This window comes from Babylonia areolata, chromosome 4, assembly GCF_041734735.1.
Source record: "Babylonia areolata isolate BAREFJ2019XMU chromosome 4, ASM4173473v1, whole genome shotgun sequence".
NCBI classification, from domain to species: domain Eukaryota; kingdom Metazoa; phylum Mollusca; class Gastropoda; order Neogastropoda; family Buccinidae; genus Babylonia; species Babylonia areolata.
The window spans coordinates 1,213,628-1,230,889 of NC_134879.1; the positions used below are offsets into that span (position 1 = coordinate 1,213,628).

Below are 17,262 nucleotides of genomic sequence, written 5' to 3' on the forward strand. Positions count from 1 at the left end.
CTCTTAAGGACGATGTGTTGGTGTCATTGCAGGAACGCCCCATGTGTTCCGCGGCCAGTGAGCGCAGTCTTATGATGCCAGAACTCTCTCCTGTTCACCTGTCAGGACGCCTGGACGCCGTGTCCACGGTAATTGTTATTTTCCAGTCATAAGCGACTGCGCTGCTTTCTTCGGTGGCTCCTTGTAATGCACACTTGCATTTTATGTACGATCGTCTGGCGAACTCATCTTTGCTTATCTGATTTACTGTCCGAAGTGGTTTATGTATGTTTAACAGGCGGATGGAAGCCCTCCCCCGCCCACACTGTCCCCACAATGGCCTTCCTCGCCACAGCCCGGGCCATCCACACTGCCACCAGTGCACAGCTCCCCCAACCCGCTAAGATGTGTATTTCGATTGACCTTTTAGCTTAGTGGCAGGAACACACTGATAGAAACCATGAATACGCCACCATGCGTGCTAACTGAAAGAGCCGCACAATCATGTGTACGTACATGTATGAAACGGAATGAATCAATATTTCCACATATACCACAAAGTACATAAACATTAGTGTTTGTGAAGTGTATGAAACTTGTCATACTTGTATTGTTTACAGTGAATAGTTCTTGTTCATTGAAATGTGATTCATTTCGAAACTGTACACTGTGATGTATGTCTTCATGATTTTACGTGACGATGGGTTTCGTGAACGTCAGCTGCGCAATGGGGTGTAGCCTATGTTTGTAAGTTAGATGGTGTTGTGTGTTGGTGTCATTAAGTATGCCTGTACATCAGTGTTATTATTGCAGAACTTTGACCTCTACCTTAGTGAGCTGGACACCAACAATGGTGTGGAGGTGCCCTCGGCATCCTCGCCACATGCACCCCTTCAGACACTGGCAGAACGGCGTTCGGAATCGGTATGTATATATTTCCGATATATTTCTGCAAAGCCAGATGTATACTGTTCTTCAGTTGAACATGCGTGTACAGTCTTGCCGGGTGTTTGTGTGTTGCCTTATTCACTGTCATGCATGTTATCAGTGATGTGTAGCTTCATACCTGACATGATTATTAACACGCCGTTTATACTGACTCATTGCCTCCACACGTGCAGACATGGGCCCAGCAAACTAGACAGCGCTTCACACAAATGGACGCCCGACTGGGCCTAGACAATGTGGACAGTGACGACAACTTCGCCCCCCCCCCCTCCCCCCGCACCCCCAACCAAGAAACGGACTCGTCAAGTGCTGAAATGTCCATTGGACTGGAAGCCAGCCCCAGCGAGACACCAGCACTGAAGTCAGACTGTCCGCCCATCACTGTATATATTGTACATACTGTAAGTACCGTTTCATATATTTCATGTTCATAGCTTCTCGCGCCGAGGCAGAAAACCAATGGGTCCCAGTAACAAACGCGTGAATAAACACGCTGAAATGTCTCTTATCCTCCACGTACTATTCTTTCCCTAATATATGCACATCTTTCATTAACACTGGGATGCCTACGTTGCAATCTACAAACATATTCGACACGGATGCACCGCGTTACCTCGAAAGCCACGGGAGCTGATGGCTTGGCATCGCACGTGCATGTGTAAACTACACGTAGAAGTCGAGTTTCATGTGTGGGATGTCACGAGGGTGAAATCGCATGAGCACGTGCGTTAATACGTTCCATGTGACTGGAGTACGGAATCTGTGCCGCCATTCACCAGGCCTACGTTTGTGTCCACTTCAGTCTGTTGGCATCATGTCTAACCAGTCGGCACCATTCACTAGGCCTACGTTTGTGTCCACTTCAGTCTGTTGGCATCACGTCCAGCCAGTCGGCACCATTCACTAGGCCTACGTTTGTGTCCACTTCAGTCTGTTGGCATCACGTCCAGCCAGTCGGCACCATTCACTAGGCCTACGTTTGTGTCCACTTCAGTCTGTTGGCATAACGTCCAGCCAGTCGGCACCGCCCAATGATGTTGTTTCGGAGCGTCGGCGCCGTCGCAACGCGCACATTTCCCGACTGTGGAATGATATCACTGATATCATAGGTCCGGCAACACGTTGGCCACACAGAATCCGACGGTTGTCCTGGACTAAGAACATTGTGCACTTCGACAGAATTTTAGTATACGCATTCGTTTACGAAAACGGACTCAATCCGGTAATTTTTATGGAATGGGCAGAACTGGTGGGGTTGTGTCGCGATGTGGCAGCAAAACGACACATGGAAAGCCTGTTCAGATGTTTTGAAGAAGGATGGTACGGACGCGCGTTGTACGCCTTTCAGTTTCAGTTTCAGTTTCTCAAGGAGGCGTCACTGCATTCGGACAAACCATATACGCTACACCACATCTGCCAAGCAGATGCCTGACCAGCAGCGTAACCCAACGCGCTTAGTCAGGCCTTGAGAAAAAAAAAGAAAAAAAAAAGCCTACAACGCCACACATAACCAGTACCGCTACCTGGACGGCACTGTGCGACATTACGTACATCGGAGCCGGCGCCAATGATCATAGTCTCGGTAAGTACAATGGCAAAACTTGTGATGCACTTGTTGTCACACTCGCGTGAACTGACTAACACACTTCATTCCGTGTACACTTACCAGTGTGAACTGACTAACACACTTCATTCCGTGTACACTTACCAGTGTGAACTGACTAACACACTTCATTCCGTGTACACTTACCAGTGTGAACTGACTAACACACTTCATTCCGTGTACACTTACCAGTGTGAACTGACTAGCACACTTCATTCCGTGTACACTTACCAGTGTGAACTGACTAGCACACTTCATTCCGTGTACACTTACCAGTGTGAATTGACTAACACACTTCATTCCGTGTACACTTACCAGTGTGAACTAACACACTTCATTCCGTGTACACTTACCAGTGTGAACTGACTAACACACTTCATTCCGTGTACACTTACCAGTGTGAACTGACTAACACACTTCATTCCGTGTACACTTACCAGTGTGAACTAACACACTTCATTCCGTGTACACTTACCAGTGTGAACTGACTAACACACTTCATTCCGTGTACACTTACCAGCGTGAACTGACTAACACACTTCATACCGTGTACACTTACCAGTGTGAACTGACTAACACACTTCATACCGTGTACACTTACCAGTGTGAACTGACTAACACACTTCATTCCGTGTACACTTACCAGCGTGAACTGACTAACACACTTCATTCCGTGTACACTTACCAGTGTGAACTGACTAACACACTTCATTCCGTGTACACTTACCAGTGTGAACTGACTAACACACTTCATTCCGTGTACACTTACCAGCGTGAACTGACTAACACACTTCATACCGTGTACACTTACCAGTGTGAACTGACTAACACACTTCATTCCGTGTACACTTACCAGTGTGAACTGACTAGCACACTTCATTCCGTGTACACTTACCAGCGTGAACTAACACACACACTTCATTCCGTGTACACTTACCAGTGTGAACTGACTAACACACTTCATTCCGTGTACACTTACCAGTGTGAACTGACTAACACACTTCATTCCGTGTACACTTACCAGTGTGAACTGACTAACACACTTCATTCCGTGTACACTTACCGCTTTTTTACGCAGCACAGCGCTGAAGATTTTTCTGAACGGGTGATTTCGAACTGACCCATGGGTCACATTTTTTCTTTCACTTTGCGTATCCCCCCCCCCATTCTTTCCAAGCCCCTTGCTAGGTGCATGGAATGCCCCAAAAAGCATCCCTTTTTAGACACCTTTCTAATCTCGACAAGTTCGTTTTAAAATCCTCTACTATAGTCGACAAACTTATATATATAATTAACATTTTCACCCGTTTTGGACTTTCTCACGTATGGTTTGTACTGCAGACGGGTAAAAATGTTAATTATAATATAAGAATGTCGAACCAGAGATGGTGCACAACTTTGTCACAAGCCGGTATACCCATTTGGCTGGATTTGATTTCTGACTTCAACATCGAAGAGTGCACGGGTAAAAATGTTAATATTGCCCACGCACACACGCAAAAAACATACATGGAAGAAATGAATAGGAAACACATAACATGCAGAAACACGCATGCAAAAAATGAATAGGCAGAGACTGATTGAAAAGGGATGTCTTCCAATTTGTTTTTAAGGATCTGAGTGATGGATATAAGCAGAGACTGATTGAAAAGGGATGTCTTCCAATTTGTTTTTAAGGATCTGAGTGAAGGACTGGCGGACAGAAAACGGCAGTGAAAAAATTCCAGCTTTGTACTGATGAAGAAGCGAAAGTTCTCCTGCAGTGGAGAGGAAATCTTGACTGCAGGACTTGAGACAGGCGAGAAAACGGTTCAGACTGACCTGCAGTTGGTGACTTGTCCTATGAAGAGAGTTTCCCGACATTTCGGCCCCCCCCCCACACACACACACACCCACCCCCCCACCCCCCCTCCGTTTTCTTTCTCTCCATTCTCACACACACACACACACACTGACCAGCACACATATTCTTACACCTTTTCATCTTTTGGCGAACCACAACCCTCTTTTTCCACCTCCATCACCCCCACCCCCCTTCAGTGTTTAACAATCCCCCCTTCTTTTCCTTTGTAAATATTGCTCACCTTTTTCTCGGTTCTTTTTTTGTCCTTTTTTTTTCTTTTTACTTTTTGATTACTCCTCACAGTTCTTAGTTTTACCTCTGTCTTGGTTTTGTCCTCTCTTTTCTTCTCCATTCTCTACTTTTCTCCCCATGAAGAAGGACCTAGGGCCCGAAACGTCGGGAAACTGTCTTCATAGGACAAGTCACCACCTACAGGTCAGTATGACCCGTTTTCTCCTGCAGTGTTTATTGAACTGTGCTGGTCTCCACTCGAAGGGTTTATTTGCTGTCTGTAAATAAGCATACGTATTTGTTTGCGGAGAGCTTTCTTATGTGGTATCCTATGAATGTAAAATAAGGTACCTCTGAATCCCACCAAAGTGATATGATATAACAAGCCACTTGTACAACCACTAGAGGGCGTGTTGTTAAGGACCCCAATGATCTAAGTAACCTGCCATCAGCAATGATAATTATTATAACGATGATAATTATAGCAACAACAATAAACAGCAGCAGCAGCATCGTAAATATCTATTCAGCAACGCGTCTTGTGCAGAGACAAATCCGAGCATTTTCATGACTGTCATTGACAAGCACACGCATTCTTTTTCTTCTTCTTCTGCGTTTATTCGTATGCACACAAGTGGGCTTTTACGTGTATGACCGTTTTTACCCCGCCATGTAGGCAGCCATACTCCGTTTTCGGGGGTGTGCATGCTTCCATAACCCACCGAACGCTGACATGGATTACAGGATCTTTAACGTGCGTATTTGATCTTCTGCTTGCATATACACACGAAGGGGGTTCAGGCACTAGCAGGTCTGCACAAATGTTGACCTGGGAGATCGTAAAAATCTCCACCTTTTACCCACCAGGCGCCGTTACCGTGATTCGAACCCGGGACCCTCAGATTGACAGTCCAACGCTTTAACCACTCGGCTATTGCGCCGTCTCATTCTTTTTTCTGATTCAGAGGGATGGCAGACAACACAGAAATTCGTGAAAACCAAAAGCTAGAGACTGTCGATCGAAAAGCTGGGTCTTCTCTGTCGGGTCGCCACCTCGGTGACAACTCGTATAGCATAACATTGATAGCTGCCTGTGACCTTTGGTGTTGGGGAGTGCCACTGGTCATAACCACGGACAGGGCTGTCAGAACTGTGTCATTGTTTTGACAGTGTATTAGGGCGTGTGTACGAGTGTGCACGTGCATGTTAGTTTCAGTTTCAGTTGCTCGAGGAGGCGTCACTGCGTTCGGACAAATCCATATACGCTACACCACATCTGCCAAGCAGATGCCTGACCAGCAGCGTAACACAACGCGCTTAGTCAGGCCTTGAGAAAAAAAAGTAAATAAATAATAGATAAATACATAAAAAAACTACTACTAATAATAATAATGTATATAAGGCGCAAAAACTTCATGAAGCCAACTATAAGCGTACCAAACAAAAAAAAAGAAAATAAATAAATAAATAATAAAAATAATTAAAATAAATAAATAATAGTAATAATAATAATAATAATAATAATAATAATAATAATAATAATAATAATAAATAAAATAAAGAAATAAAGAAAATAAATAAATAAGACAACAATGATGATAAATGAGCAAATAACACACTATACGCCACGTTCTTGGCATCAGAGATCTTCTCCTATCCCTCTTGCGGCCAATCAGTGGCAGCCTCTGTGCGTGTGTGTATGTGTGGGTCGGTGTGTTTGTGTGCGTTTGTGCATGCGCGAGGGTGTAAGTGTACACAAGTGTCAGGAGAGTTCTGTGCACGTGCGTGTGTGTGTGTGTGTGTGTGTGTGTGTGTAGCGGGGGGTGGGGGTGGGGGGAGGGGTTAGAGAATGAGGTATGTGTGTGTATGCATGCCTACACTGTGCATGTTAGCAAGGGGGGGAAGACACAGAGAACGTGTTTGCTTGTCGTTTCAGTCGTTACAGTCTGATGTATTCATCATGCTTGAAGCACAAGAAGTAACACCAGGACAAAGCGACCTCGCTTTGATTCAAGTAGATTTTTTATTCCAGTTCAACACTCAGACATGTACAGAAGTTAAGGGAGGGAGAATCACGTTTAATTAAAAAGCAACAAACAAAAAACAAACAAAACAAAACCCTAATACAGATATCGACAATAAGAATTGAGATCACAGGAGAGAGATGAGAATTAAGGTGGTGCATTTCAGTGACTGTATAATCATCTGTGCTGTGGTACCCCCTTTCCCCTCCCCTCTTTCCTTCTCTCTCTCCATCTGTCTCTTCTCTCTCTCCATTTGTCTCTTCTCTCTCCATCTGTCTCCTCTCTCTCTCCATCTGTCTCTTCTCTCTCTCCATCTGTCTCCCTCTGTCTCCCTCTGTCTCCTCTCTCTCTCTTCTCTCCATCTGTCTCTTCTCTCTCTCCATCTGTCTCTTCTCTCTCTCCATCTGTCTCTTCTCTCTCTCCATCTGTCTCTCCTCTTTTTGAATGTGGAGTATGACCCGTGCATGTCTTTAATTGTATCCATTTTTTTCTTTTTGCCCAGATGGCTTGATGTTGTTTTTAATGAAAAAAAGGTAAGAATGCTTATTCCACTACCACTTAGAAATGAAATTCACTTTCTTACTCAACTTTTCTTTTCTAACGTAGACCTACGTGTTCAAACGATGACCTCTGATGGAATCTGTAGACAAAAGGAAGCATGTTGGTGAGAAAAACAGCCCTGGACACAAAAGGCAATGTGGAGGTTTACACGTGCTACATTTAACTCACTCAGTACGGCCAGTCCTCTCTTCTCCTCTACACAGACCCCTCGGATGTCCAGTGGGTGTCTCAATGACCCAACCTTTAGCTTCCGTCGTCAGAATTGTGGTATTCTTTGTCAACATTCACGTCTTCAGTATAAGAGCCTTCCGCTTGCAATATTTTGATGATGGTAAATGGGGTGAAACGCTGTTAACGTCGTCTCTTTCGCCGTTCGTATGGAAAGAGTTAACTCACTCAGTACGGCCAGTCCACTCTTCTCTACACAGACCCCTCGGATGTCCAGTGGGTGTCTGAATGACCCAACCTTTAGCTTCCGTCGTCAGAATTGTGGTATTCTTTGTCAACATTCACCTCTTCAGTATAAGAGCCTTCCTCGTGCAATATTTTGATGATGGTAATTGGGGTGAAACGCTGTTAACGTCGTCTCTTTCGCCGTTTGTATGGAGAGAGTTAAACAACAACAACAAAATGTCGACAGCCAATAGCAGTGCGATTAAGGACTCTCTAACAAATGCCCAGCTCTTCCCCCCATGATATAAAGAAAAACAAAGGAACAGAACAGTTCGAAACAGAACAGAATCATTCAGAAAGGCCAAAATCCCGTTTGAAGGGATGTGAAGAACAATGAAAGGGAAATGGAAAGTGCCCAGTCTACATCACTCGGTGCCATTCTGCAGGACAAAAGAAGTAAATCAGTATAATCACTCTGTTATTAAACCAAGTTTTGGTACCTTTGTCAGTTAGCATGTGTGTGTGTGTGTGTGTGTGTGTGGAACGTGCGTGCGTGTGTGTATGTGAAAGGGGGGGGGGGGAGTTAGGTAGGAATTGTGACGCGTGCTGCAGGTTTCAGTGTCTTCATCAGGTGAGCATGGGTGGAAGGGAGAGAACCGCAGCTTCCTGTTTTACCACTCTTTCATCGTCATTTCCATCCTCATCGCAGTCTTCACAGTCGTCATATACCTCAGAATAAAAATAATCGTCTAGCTCGTCACTGTCGTCAACGTCTCCATTCATTTCATCGTCATCATCATATCCGTTTTCTGCTTCCTCCTCATCATCATCGTAAGAGTCCTCATAATCCTCGTAATCTTCGTATTCTTCGTCGTCGTCATAGTCATCGTCATCGTAGTAATCGTCCTCATAGTCGTCGTCCTCGTCATAGAGGTAGTCGAAGGAATCGTCGGAATGTTCCAGAAGCATGGGGAATGGAAAGTTGGTGAGGATCTGCCAGATGCCCAGTTCTTTCTCGTAGGCATCCGCACTGTCTTCCTCGTCTTCTGAATCCTCGTCAGGGACTGAAATCACAACAACGACAGCAGCAATGATAATAACATTGATGGTCATCATCATCATCATCATCATCATCATCTTTTATGTGGTTGTTGCTTTGTTGTTTGTATGTTGCCCAGCCGATCACCCAGGCCCATATCAGGACTGAAAATCTGTTTATATCGGTCCGTAGAACCTGTAAACTGACTAAAAACGCCTGGAAAAAAGTACGCACATTCACAGTCATAATCATGCATATAAACCTAGGACATGCCTCTGGCGTTGATCAGTCCGTCACTTTTTCAACAAAGGGTTATAAGAAACTAACCTGAAAATAAACGGGACTATATGTAATGCATTAAATTATACATAGTGTAGACTCTGTAGACATAATACATCAGGTTTACATGAATATCGATTCGAGTTCGCACTCATGCGCATGCACGCAGATACGCTCTCTCTCTGGGAGATCCTTTCCTATACGCTGACACGCAGTTGTAGAAGTTAAGTAATCAAAGAACAGATCATGAAAGACAAAGGCCCATCGTCACAAACACAGAATTAGGTTCAGCCACCAAAGGTCAGTCAGGGAGGGGAAACCAAGCCAAACAATACCACTGTGGTAAGAAACTCTAGGGAGAGCTGGACAGTACAAGGATGAAGCTGATCCTCAGAGGGGCCATGTCCCACATGTTGCTCCAGCTGAGGCTCCTTTGGAGTGCATTTTCCTATGTTGTCCACTGCCCCTGCTGGCCTTGCTGGACTGCCTTCTGGACTCTTTTGTCATCCTCTTCCTTCTTGATCTCTTGTGTGATCATGTCTCTTTTTGATTTCCCACTTGCCTTGGACCACCATTCCATCTCTGTCGATCCCAGGCCCTGTCTGTTGGTTTGGGTGTGTCCTATTATTTCCTTCATCTTAAGGCTTTCTTTTGCTGCACTGACTACCTCCCTGACTTTCTAGTTTCTGCCAGTCTTCAGCTTGGGTTGGTTGGATCTGACAATACTGTCACCTGTCTTCGAGCATGCTGAGAAGTCTTGCCTTCCCTGCCTTATATTCTTCGACAAGGGACTTCAGAGGAAGCCTCTGACTTGCTTGGCGACAGTAGAGTGCCACGACAGTGAGACCAGGTGGGACACCAAGCCATTTTGTGTGTGTACTTGTTGATCTTTGCCTCAATCAACTCGACTGTGCTACAGCTGATATGTATCAGGAGAGGCCACAGGAGCTTTGGTATCAGCATGGACTGTAGACACCACACTCTGTATTTGCCAGGAAGGCCACACTGGTCTATGATATGCAGGCCTTCTTCTGCTGTCTGTTTGGTTTCCTTTCCTCTTTTTGTGTCTTTCAGGGAATCGTCATACCATCTTCCAAGGCTCTTGACTGGTTCATCTGACACCATTGGAATGGCTTGGTTAACTACAGTGAATGTGACCGTTTCAGCTACCTTTCCTTTACGCAGTGAGAGGCTCCGTGATTTCTTTGGTTTGAAGTTCATCCTGGCTGAGGCAACTAGCTCGTTCAACCGCTTCAATATTTCACGGGTGTCATCCTCTTTTGTTGAAAGGACTGTTGTGTCATCCATGAAGGCTTTCAAAGGAGGTATCTGGTATCCGTTACCGAGGTCGGCTCGATCCGTTCCCTTCACTGAGGCCTTCAAGATCACTTCCATCGCCAGCACGAACAGGATTGGAGAAACTGCACAGCCCACGGCTATGCCCACTTCCAGATTGGTCCAATCTGTCGTGTATTCCTTGGTGGTGAACCACATTGAGAAGCCATGGAAGTACTTCTTCAGCATTTCCCTGATGTTCGTTGGTACATGGTGCATCTCGAGAGCCAGTTGGATCATCTCATGAGGAACTGACCCGTACGCATTTGCCAGATCCAACCATACCACGTCAAGGTTCTTTTTCTCTGCCTTTGCTCTTTGGATTGCATTCCAAATCATTGTGGCATGTTCTACACAGCCAGACAAATAAACAGTGAAGAAAAATTCACATGGAAGTCGAAGCCACAATGATCGAATTACTCTCGAGCGGTTTACGTGATAATTACGAATGTCTGCATATCACCATGCCATTCTGGTGGGGCGGTGGCCTTGCGGTAATAACGGGTTTGAATCCCGGACATTTCGACAAGGACCGGGATTGTTAATCCTCCCTCCACTAATTCTTCTGGGCGTTAGTCGTTCGGATGAACGAGTATTAACCCAGGTCCCTCGTGCAGCACGCTCTTAGCGCTCATGTAAAAATAAGAACCCACGGCAAGAAAAAGGTTGTCACTTGCAAAATTCTGCAGAAAAATCCACTTTGACAGCAAAAGAAATACACTTGCAGACAGTCATTTTTTTTAATTATTTTTTTTTAATAATAAAGGACGGCGCTACACTGTTGCACCGCGCCCTCCCAAAGGACAGCAGCCTGAATTTCACACAGAAAATTCTGTTGTGACAAAAAACTTAAAGAACTAACTAACGAACTAGATGAATAAATAAAGGAATAGATTAATGAATAAATAAATAAAAGAATAAATTCAATAATGATATGCAATACAAATTCTGCTGACGCACAGATCGATCGCCATCACATGTACAGGAATTATGAAGTAAGCAGCCACACTCACCATCAACGGTCTCAAAGATGAGCGTGATCAAGCGGCTGCTGTGGGGTCCAGCCGTCTCCTGCACGACCCAGTCCACGTAATCACCCTCTTCTTCGTCGTCGTCGTAGTCGTCGTCATCCTCAGCGATGTCTTCCCACATCTCATCGCCTTCCTGGTGCCGCGGCCGCTGCTGCTGCTGTGATGCTACTGCTGCCCGGCTCCGGGATGACCCAGGAGACTCCATGGCCTTGATGACCTGTCGAACGAGTTCTTCAGGGACTTCGTTCTCATCCTCATCCTCATCAACATCCTCGAAAGGGTTGATCTTTGTGTCCATGTCCACACTAGATGTGACCAGATTTTCAGCTTCTCCGTGGATATCGGTATCCCCGCCCACCAGTTGGTCCAGGGCTAGCTCCTTCCATTCCTGGAGAAACGGATCCACCTCGTGTCGTGGTGGCTGTGATCGCGGCGAAGACGCCTCAGGGCGGATGGGTCTGTCCACGTCCACGTCCTTCTCAACCATCTCCTGCCAGGGAACGACCTGGCGGGGGTCTGCCGGCACGTCGTCAGGCATGGGCATATGCGCTTTGGGCAAGGCCGGCCCGTCAGCATCCACGTCTCTCGCCGCCAGCTCTGGAGAGGGGATGGTGCCCTGATCAGCCCTCTTGCGAGGTGCGTGGATGTAGCCAGAGTTCGCCGCCGCGGCCCGAAGAGGGTCAAGGTCACGGTTCAATCTCAGCGTCAACTCAGGCACCTCTAGATCTTCGTCGCCATCTTCATCGTGAAAGCCGAGGAGGTTTCCGTGGATCCTGTCCACGTTGAGGTCGTCCTCTATGACAGGCGGGACGACGACTTTGTCCTGGAGGAGAGGTGGGGTCCTCCTCTCTGGGGACCACGTCGGTGGGGGAGGAACGTCACTGTCCAGGATGTCCGGGTCCTGCTCCCATTCTTCCTCGGGTCCATCCAAGTCCTGGTTGAGGCCTCCATGACCGCTGCCCACCTCACGGACGTCAGCGAGGTCGTCGTCCTCGTGGTTCTGTTGGTGTTGTGGAAGAAGGTGTGGAGGTGGGTGGTTAGGGGGATCGGGAAGGACGTTGATAGGACTGACGGCACTCTCCAGGCTTGGCTCCAGCAGGAGTTCCGGGGAGAACCTCAGTGGGACGTCCTCCTGGCCTTCCCTGCCGTTGTCCTGCCAGCTCTGTGTGGACAGCACAGGCACAGGTGTCAGGGGAGAGAAGGGGGGGGAGTGTTCTGCTGTCTTTGGTGTGAGGAGAGAGAGGGGGGAGGGAGTGTTCTTCTGTCACAGGTGTGAGGAGAGAGAAGGGGGGAGTGTTCTGCTGTCTTTGGTGTGAGGGGAGAAAAGGGGGGAGTGTTCTGTCACAGGTGTGAGGAGAGAGAAGGGGGGGAGTGTTCTGCTGTCACAGGTGTGAGGAGACAGAAGGGGGGAGTGTTCTGCTGTCACAGGTGTGAGGAGAGAGAGGGGGGAGGGAGTGTTCTTCTGTCACAGGTGTGAGGAGAGAGAAGGGGGGAGTGTTCTGCTGTCTTTGGTGTGAGGGGAGAAAAGGGGGGAGTGTTCTGTCACAGGTGTGAGGAGAGAGAAGGGGGGGAGTGTTCTGCTGTCACAGGTGTGAGGAGAGAGAAGGGGGGAGTGTTCTGCTGTCTTTGGTGTGAGGGGAGAAAAGGGGGGAGTGTTCTGTCACAGGTGTGAGGAGAGAGAAGGGGGGGAGTGTTCTGCTGTCACAGGTGTGAGGAGACAGAAGGGGGGAGTGTTCTGCTGTCACAGGTGTGAGGAGAGAGAAGGGGGGAGTGTTCTGCTGTCACAGGTGTGAGGAGAGAGAAGGGGGGGAGTGTTCTGCTGTCACAGGTGTGAGGAGAGAGAAGGGGGGGGAGTGTTCTGCTGTCACAGGTGTGAGGAGAGAGAAGGGGGGGGGAGTGTTCTGCTGTCACAGGTATGAGGAGAGAGAAGGGGGGGGAGTGTTCTGCTGTCACAGGTGTGAGGAGAGAGAAGGGGGGGGAGTGTTCTGCTGTCACAGGTGTGAGGAGAGAGAAGGGGGGGAGTGTTGTGAGGATAGAGAAGGGGGGAGTGTTCTGCTGTCACAGGTGTGAGGAGAGAGAAGGGGGGGGGAGTGTTCTGCTGTCACAGGTGTGAGGAGAGAGAAGGGGGGGAGTGTTGTGAGGATAGAGAAGGGGGGAGTGTTCTGCTGTCACAGGTGTGAGGAGAGAGAAGGGGGAGTGTTCTGCTGTCACAGGTGTGAGGAGAGAGAAGGGGGGGAGTGTTCTGCTGTCACAGGTGTGAGGAGAGCGAAGAGGGAGTGTTCTGCTGTCACAGGTGTGAAGAGAGAGAAGGGGGGAGTGTTCTGCTGTCACGGGTGTGAGGGGAGAGAAGGGGGTAGTGTTCTGCTGTCACAGGTGTGAGGAGAGAGAAGGGGGGGAGTGTTCTGCTGTCACAGGTGTGAGGAGAGAGAAGGGGGGGAGTGTTCTGCTGTCACAGGTGTGAGGAGAGAGAAGGGGGAGTGTTCTGCTGTCACAGGTGTGAGGAGAGAGAAGGGGGGGAGTGTTCTGCTGTCACAGGTGTGAGGAGAGAGAAGGGGGAGTGTTCTGCTGTCACAGGTGTGAGGAGAGAGAATGGGGGAGTGTTCTGCTATCACAGGTGTGAGGAGAGAGAAGGGGGAGTGTTCTGCTGTCACAGGTGTGAGGAGAGAGAAGGGGGGGGAGTGTTGTGCTGTCACAGGTGTGAGGAGAGAGAAGGGGGGGGGGGAGTGTTCTGCTGTCACAGGTGTGAGGAGAGAGAAGGGGGGGGGGAGTGTTCTGCTGTCACAGGTGTGAGGAGAGAGAAGGGGGGGGAGTGTTCTGCTGTCACAGGTGTGAGGAGAGAGAAGGGGGGGGAGTGTTCTGCTGTCACAGGTGTGAGGAGAGAGAAGGGGGGAGTGTTCTGCTGTCACAGGTGTGAGGAGAGAGAAGGGGGGGGGGGGCGGTGTTCTGCTGTCACAGGTGTGAGGAGAGACAAGGGGGGGGGAGTGTTCTGCTGTCACAGGTGTGAAGAGAGAGAAGGGGGGGAGTGTTCTGCTGTCACAGGTGTGAGGAGAGAGAAGGGGGGGGGGGGGTGATCTGCTGTCTTTGGTGTGAGAGAATGATAGATGGTAGGGTGCGGATCGGGAGGTGAGGAGAGGGCTCTGTCTCTCTCTCTGTCTCTGTCTCTCTCTCTCTCACATGCGCTCAACACACACACACACACACACACACACACACACACACACACACACACACACAGAGCCATTTGTCTGGCACAAACACATACACAAGCACACAGAGGTATGCATAGATGCGCACGCACACGCACGCTCGCACGCACACACAAACACACACACACACACACACACACACACACACACACACACACACACACACAGACTCAACTATTGGTAAGTGTCTAGAACAGTGTGCACGTGAGAACAATCCTGCAACTTTGTCGGAGTTTATATTCAGTAACCCGGTCCTCTGTCAAGACACTAAATACTAAATTGCCTCTCCATAAACAGCCCTCTACTCCATCTTTACCATTATAATTCCTATTAGTTATGTTTCAGAACTGCTAAAGCTAATCGCGTTCGTCCAATTCCACTATCAACAGAAGACTTCATCAATGACTTCAGGCTATCAAGCAAAATGTTTCTTTAAAACTTACAGGAATGGATTGATGGATTAAATATTGTAATTATTTGTTTTGGACAAAGCTAGAGCGTTTTCCTGATAATTAGATACAAATAAACCCACATTCCAACGCGTCATCTATTGTTGACACATCTGGATATATACCCAAGATATCATTTATTTTGGATAAAGCTAGTCTGTTCCCCCCCCCCCCCCCCCCCCCCCCCCCCCGCGATGATTTGATACGCATTTACCAACAACAAAAGCATCTAAAAACCTTTACGTACCTGTGGTCTACCGATGACATATCGGTTTCCAAAAAGACCAACGACGACGACAAAAACAACGACACGGCAGACACTGAGGCCCCTCAGTCCTGTGACAATCATTGTCAAGTGGTGGGGGGTCAGGGTGCATCAGAAACTCTGAACGACAACCTCAGCAACACAACAGCCCTCTGCATCTAAATTCTTCGTTGATATGATGGAAGGCAAGCAAAACCCCCGGGAAATAACCAGCAGCTGTAAAGATGACCGTGGTTATAAGTGTATATATTGATTTTTTTCTTCTTCGTTATTTGCGTGGTCTCAAGCGTTAGGTAAGGGAGACAACATAGCTCAGCCTGCCGCAACAGATTGTGGTGACGTTCCTCATTAAGGAATCCGAGTCATCTTCAACATCACGAATCAATAATCACTGCAGCAGGTTCTGATTATTAAACACTGTTCGTCGACTGATATTGATCAAAAAGGAGTAATTAATATCAGTGGGGGTTTTTTGTCTGGTTTGGTGGCCAATTTGATGAATGGTGTTACTCATCCCACAAGTGCGCAGATCATGGGGCTGAAGTCCAGTGGTTAGACTTGGGACAAATCGATCGACTGACGACAAATGTGTTGTGTGGGATGTGTATTTTTGTGTGGAGGCTTTTGGTAAATTTGAAATAGTCCGGTGGTTTATGATTAACTCACTCAGTACGGCCAGTCCTCTCTTCTCCTCTACACAGACCCCTCGGATGTCCAGTGGGTGTCTGAATGACCCAACTTTTAGCTTCCGTCGTCAGAATTGTAGTATTCTTTGTCAACATTCACGTCTTCAGTATAAGAGCCTTCCGCTTGCAATATTTTGATGATGGTAATTGGGGTGAAACGCTGTTGACGTCGTCTCTTTCGCCGTTCGTATGGAAAGAGTTAACCTGCAGGCTTTATCCACAGGAAATGACATTTTTTGATACAATAACTGAAGTTGATGTTAAAGATAAGACTGGTGGTGGTAGTAAACAAAGAACCACAGGTTAAAGAAACAAATAGATAAAATAAACTGATCAACAGATAGCACCTAAAAGCTTTTAAAACAATGTGAAACATGTCGCATTATGTAGTGTTTAATTAAGACCGACAACGTGACAAAGACGGAGATACGTTCATGGTTGTAATGACTATGATTGACATTTACCAACGAGGCATAAAATGGATTCCACTACGAACCTTATAGCCTTTAGTAAAACGTTGACCAACAAGACATAAAGGATTCCACTACGAACATTATAGCCATTAGTAAAACGTTGACCAACAAGACATAAAGGATTCCACTACGAACCTTATAGCCTTTAGTAAAACGTTGACCAACAAGACATAAAGGATTCCACTACGAACCTTATAGCCATTAGTAAAACGTTGACCAACAAGACATAAAAGATTCCACTACGAACCTTATAGCCTTTAGTAAAACGTTGACCAACAAGACATAAAGGATTCCACTTCGAACCTTATAGCCTCTAGTAAAACGTTGACCAACAAGACATAAAGGATTCCACTTCGAACCTTATAGCCTTTAGTAAAACGTTGACCAACAAGACATAAAGGATTCCACTTTGAACCTTATAGCCTTTAGTAAAACGTTGACCAACAAGACATAAAGGATTCCACTTCGAACCTTATAGCCTTTAGTAAAACGTTGACCAACAAGACATAAAGGATTCCACTACGAACCTTATAGCCTGTTGTAAAACGTTGACCAACAAGACATAAAGGATTCCACTTCGAACCTTATAGCCTGTAGTAAAAAGTTGACCAACAAGACATAAAGGATTCCACTACGAACCTTATAGTTTCAGTTTCAGTAGCTCAAGGAGGCGACACTGCGTTCGGACAAATCCATATACGCTACACCACATCTGCCAAGCAGATGCCTGACCAGCAGCGTAACCCAACGCGCTTTGTCAGGCCTTGAGAAAAAGAAGAAGAAAAAAAGAAGATAAATACATAAAGAAAGAACTACTACTACTAATAATAATAATATGTATAAGGCGCCAAAACTTGATGAAGTCAACTATAAGCGTACAAAATAAATAACTAAATAAATAACTAAATAACTAACTA

At 46.8% G+C, this 17,262-nt stretch overlaps 1 protein-coding gene across 1 annotated transcript; it reads right to left on the bottom strand.

Moving 5' to 3' along the window:
• Positions 1-7,063: 7,063 nt before the first annotated feature.
• Positions 7,064-15,409, bottom strand: LOC143280768 (uncharacterized). The gene is made up of 3 exons (XM_076585441.1): positions 15,169-15,409; positions 11,249-12,428; positions 7,064-8,646 (listed from the first exon to the last, which is right to left on the bottom strand). Exons 1-3 carry the CDS (start codon positions 15,268-15,270, stop codon positions 8,210-8,212), a joined length of 1,719 nt encoding a protein of 572 aa, XP_076441556.1. The 5' UTR covers positions 15,271-15,409; the 3' UTR covers positions 7,064-8,209.
• Between the last annotated feature and the right edge of the window lie 1,853 nt (positions 15,410-17,262).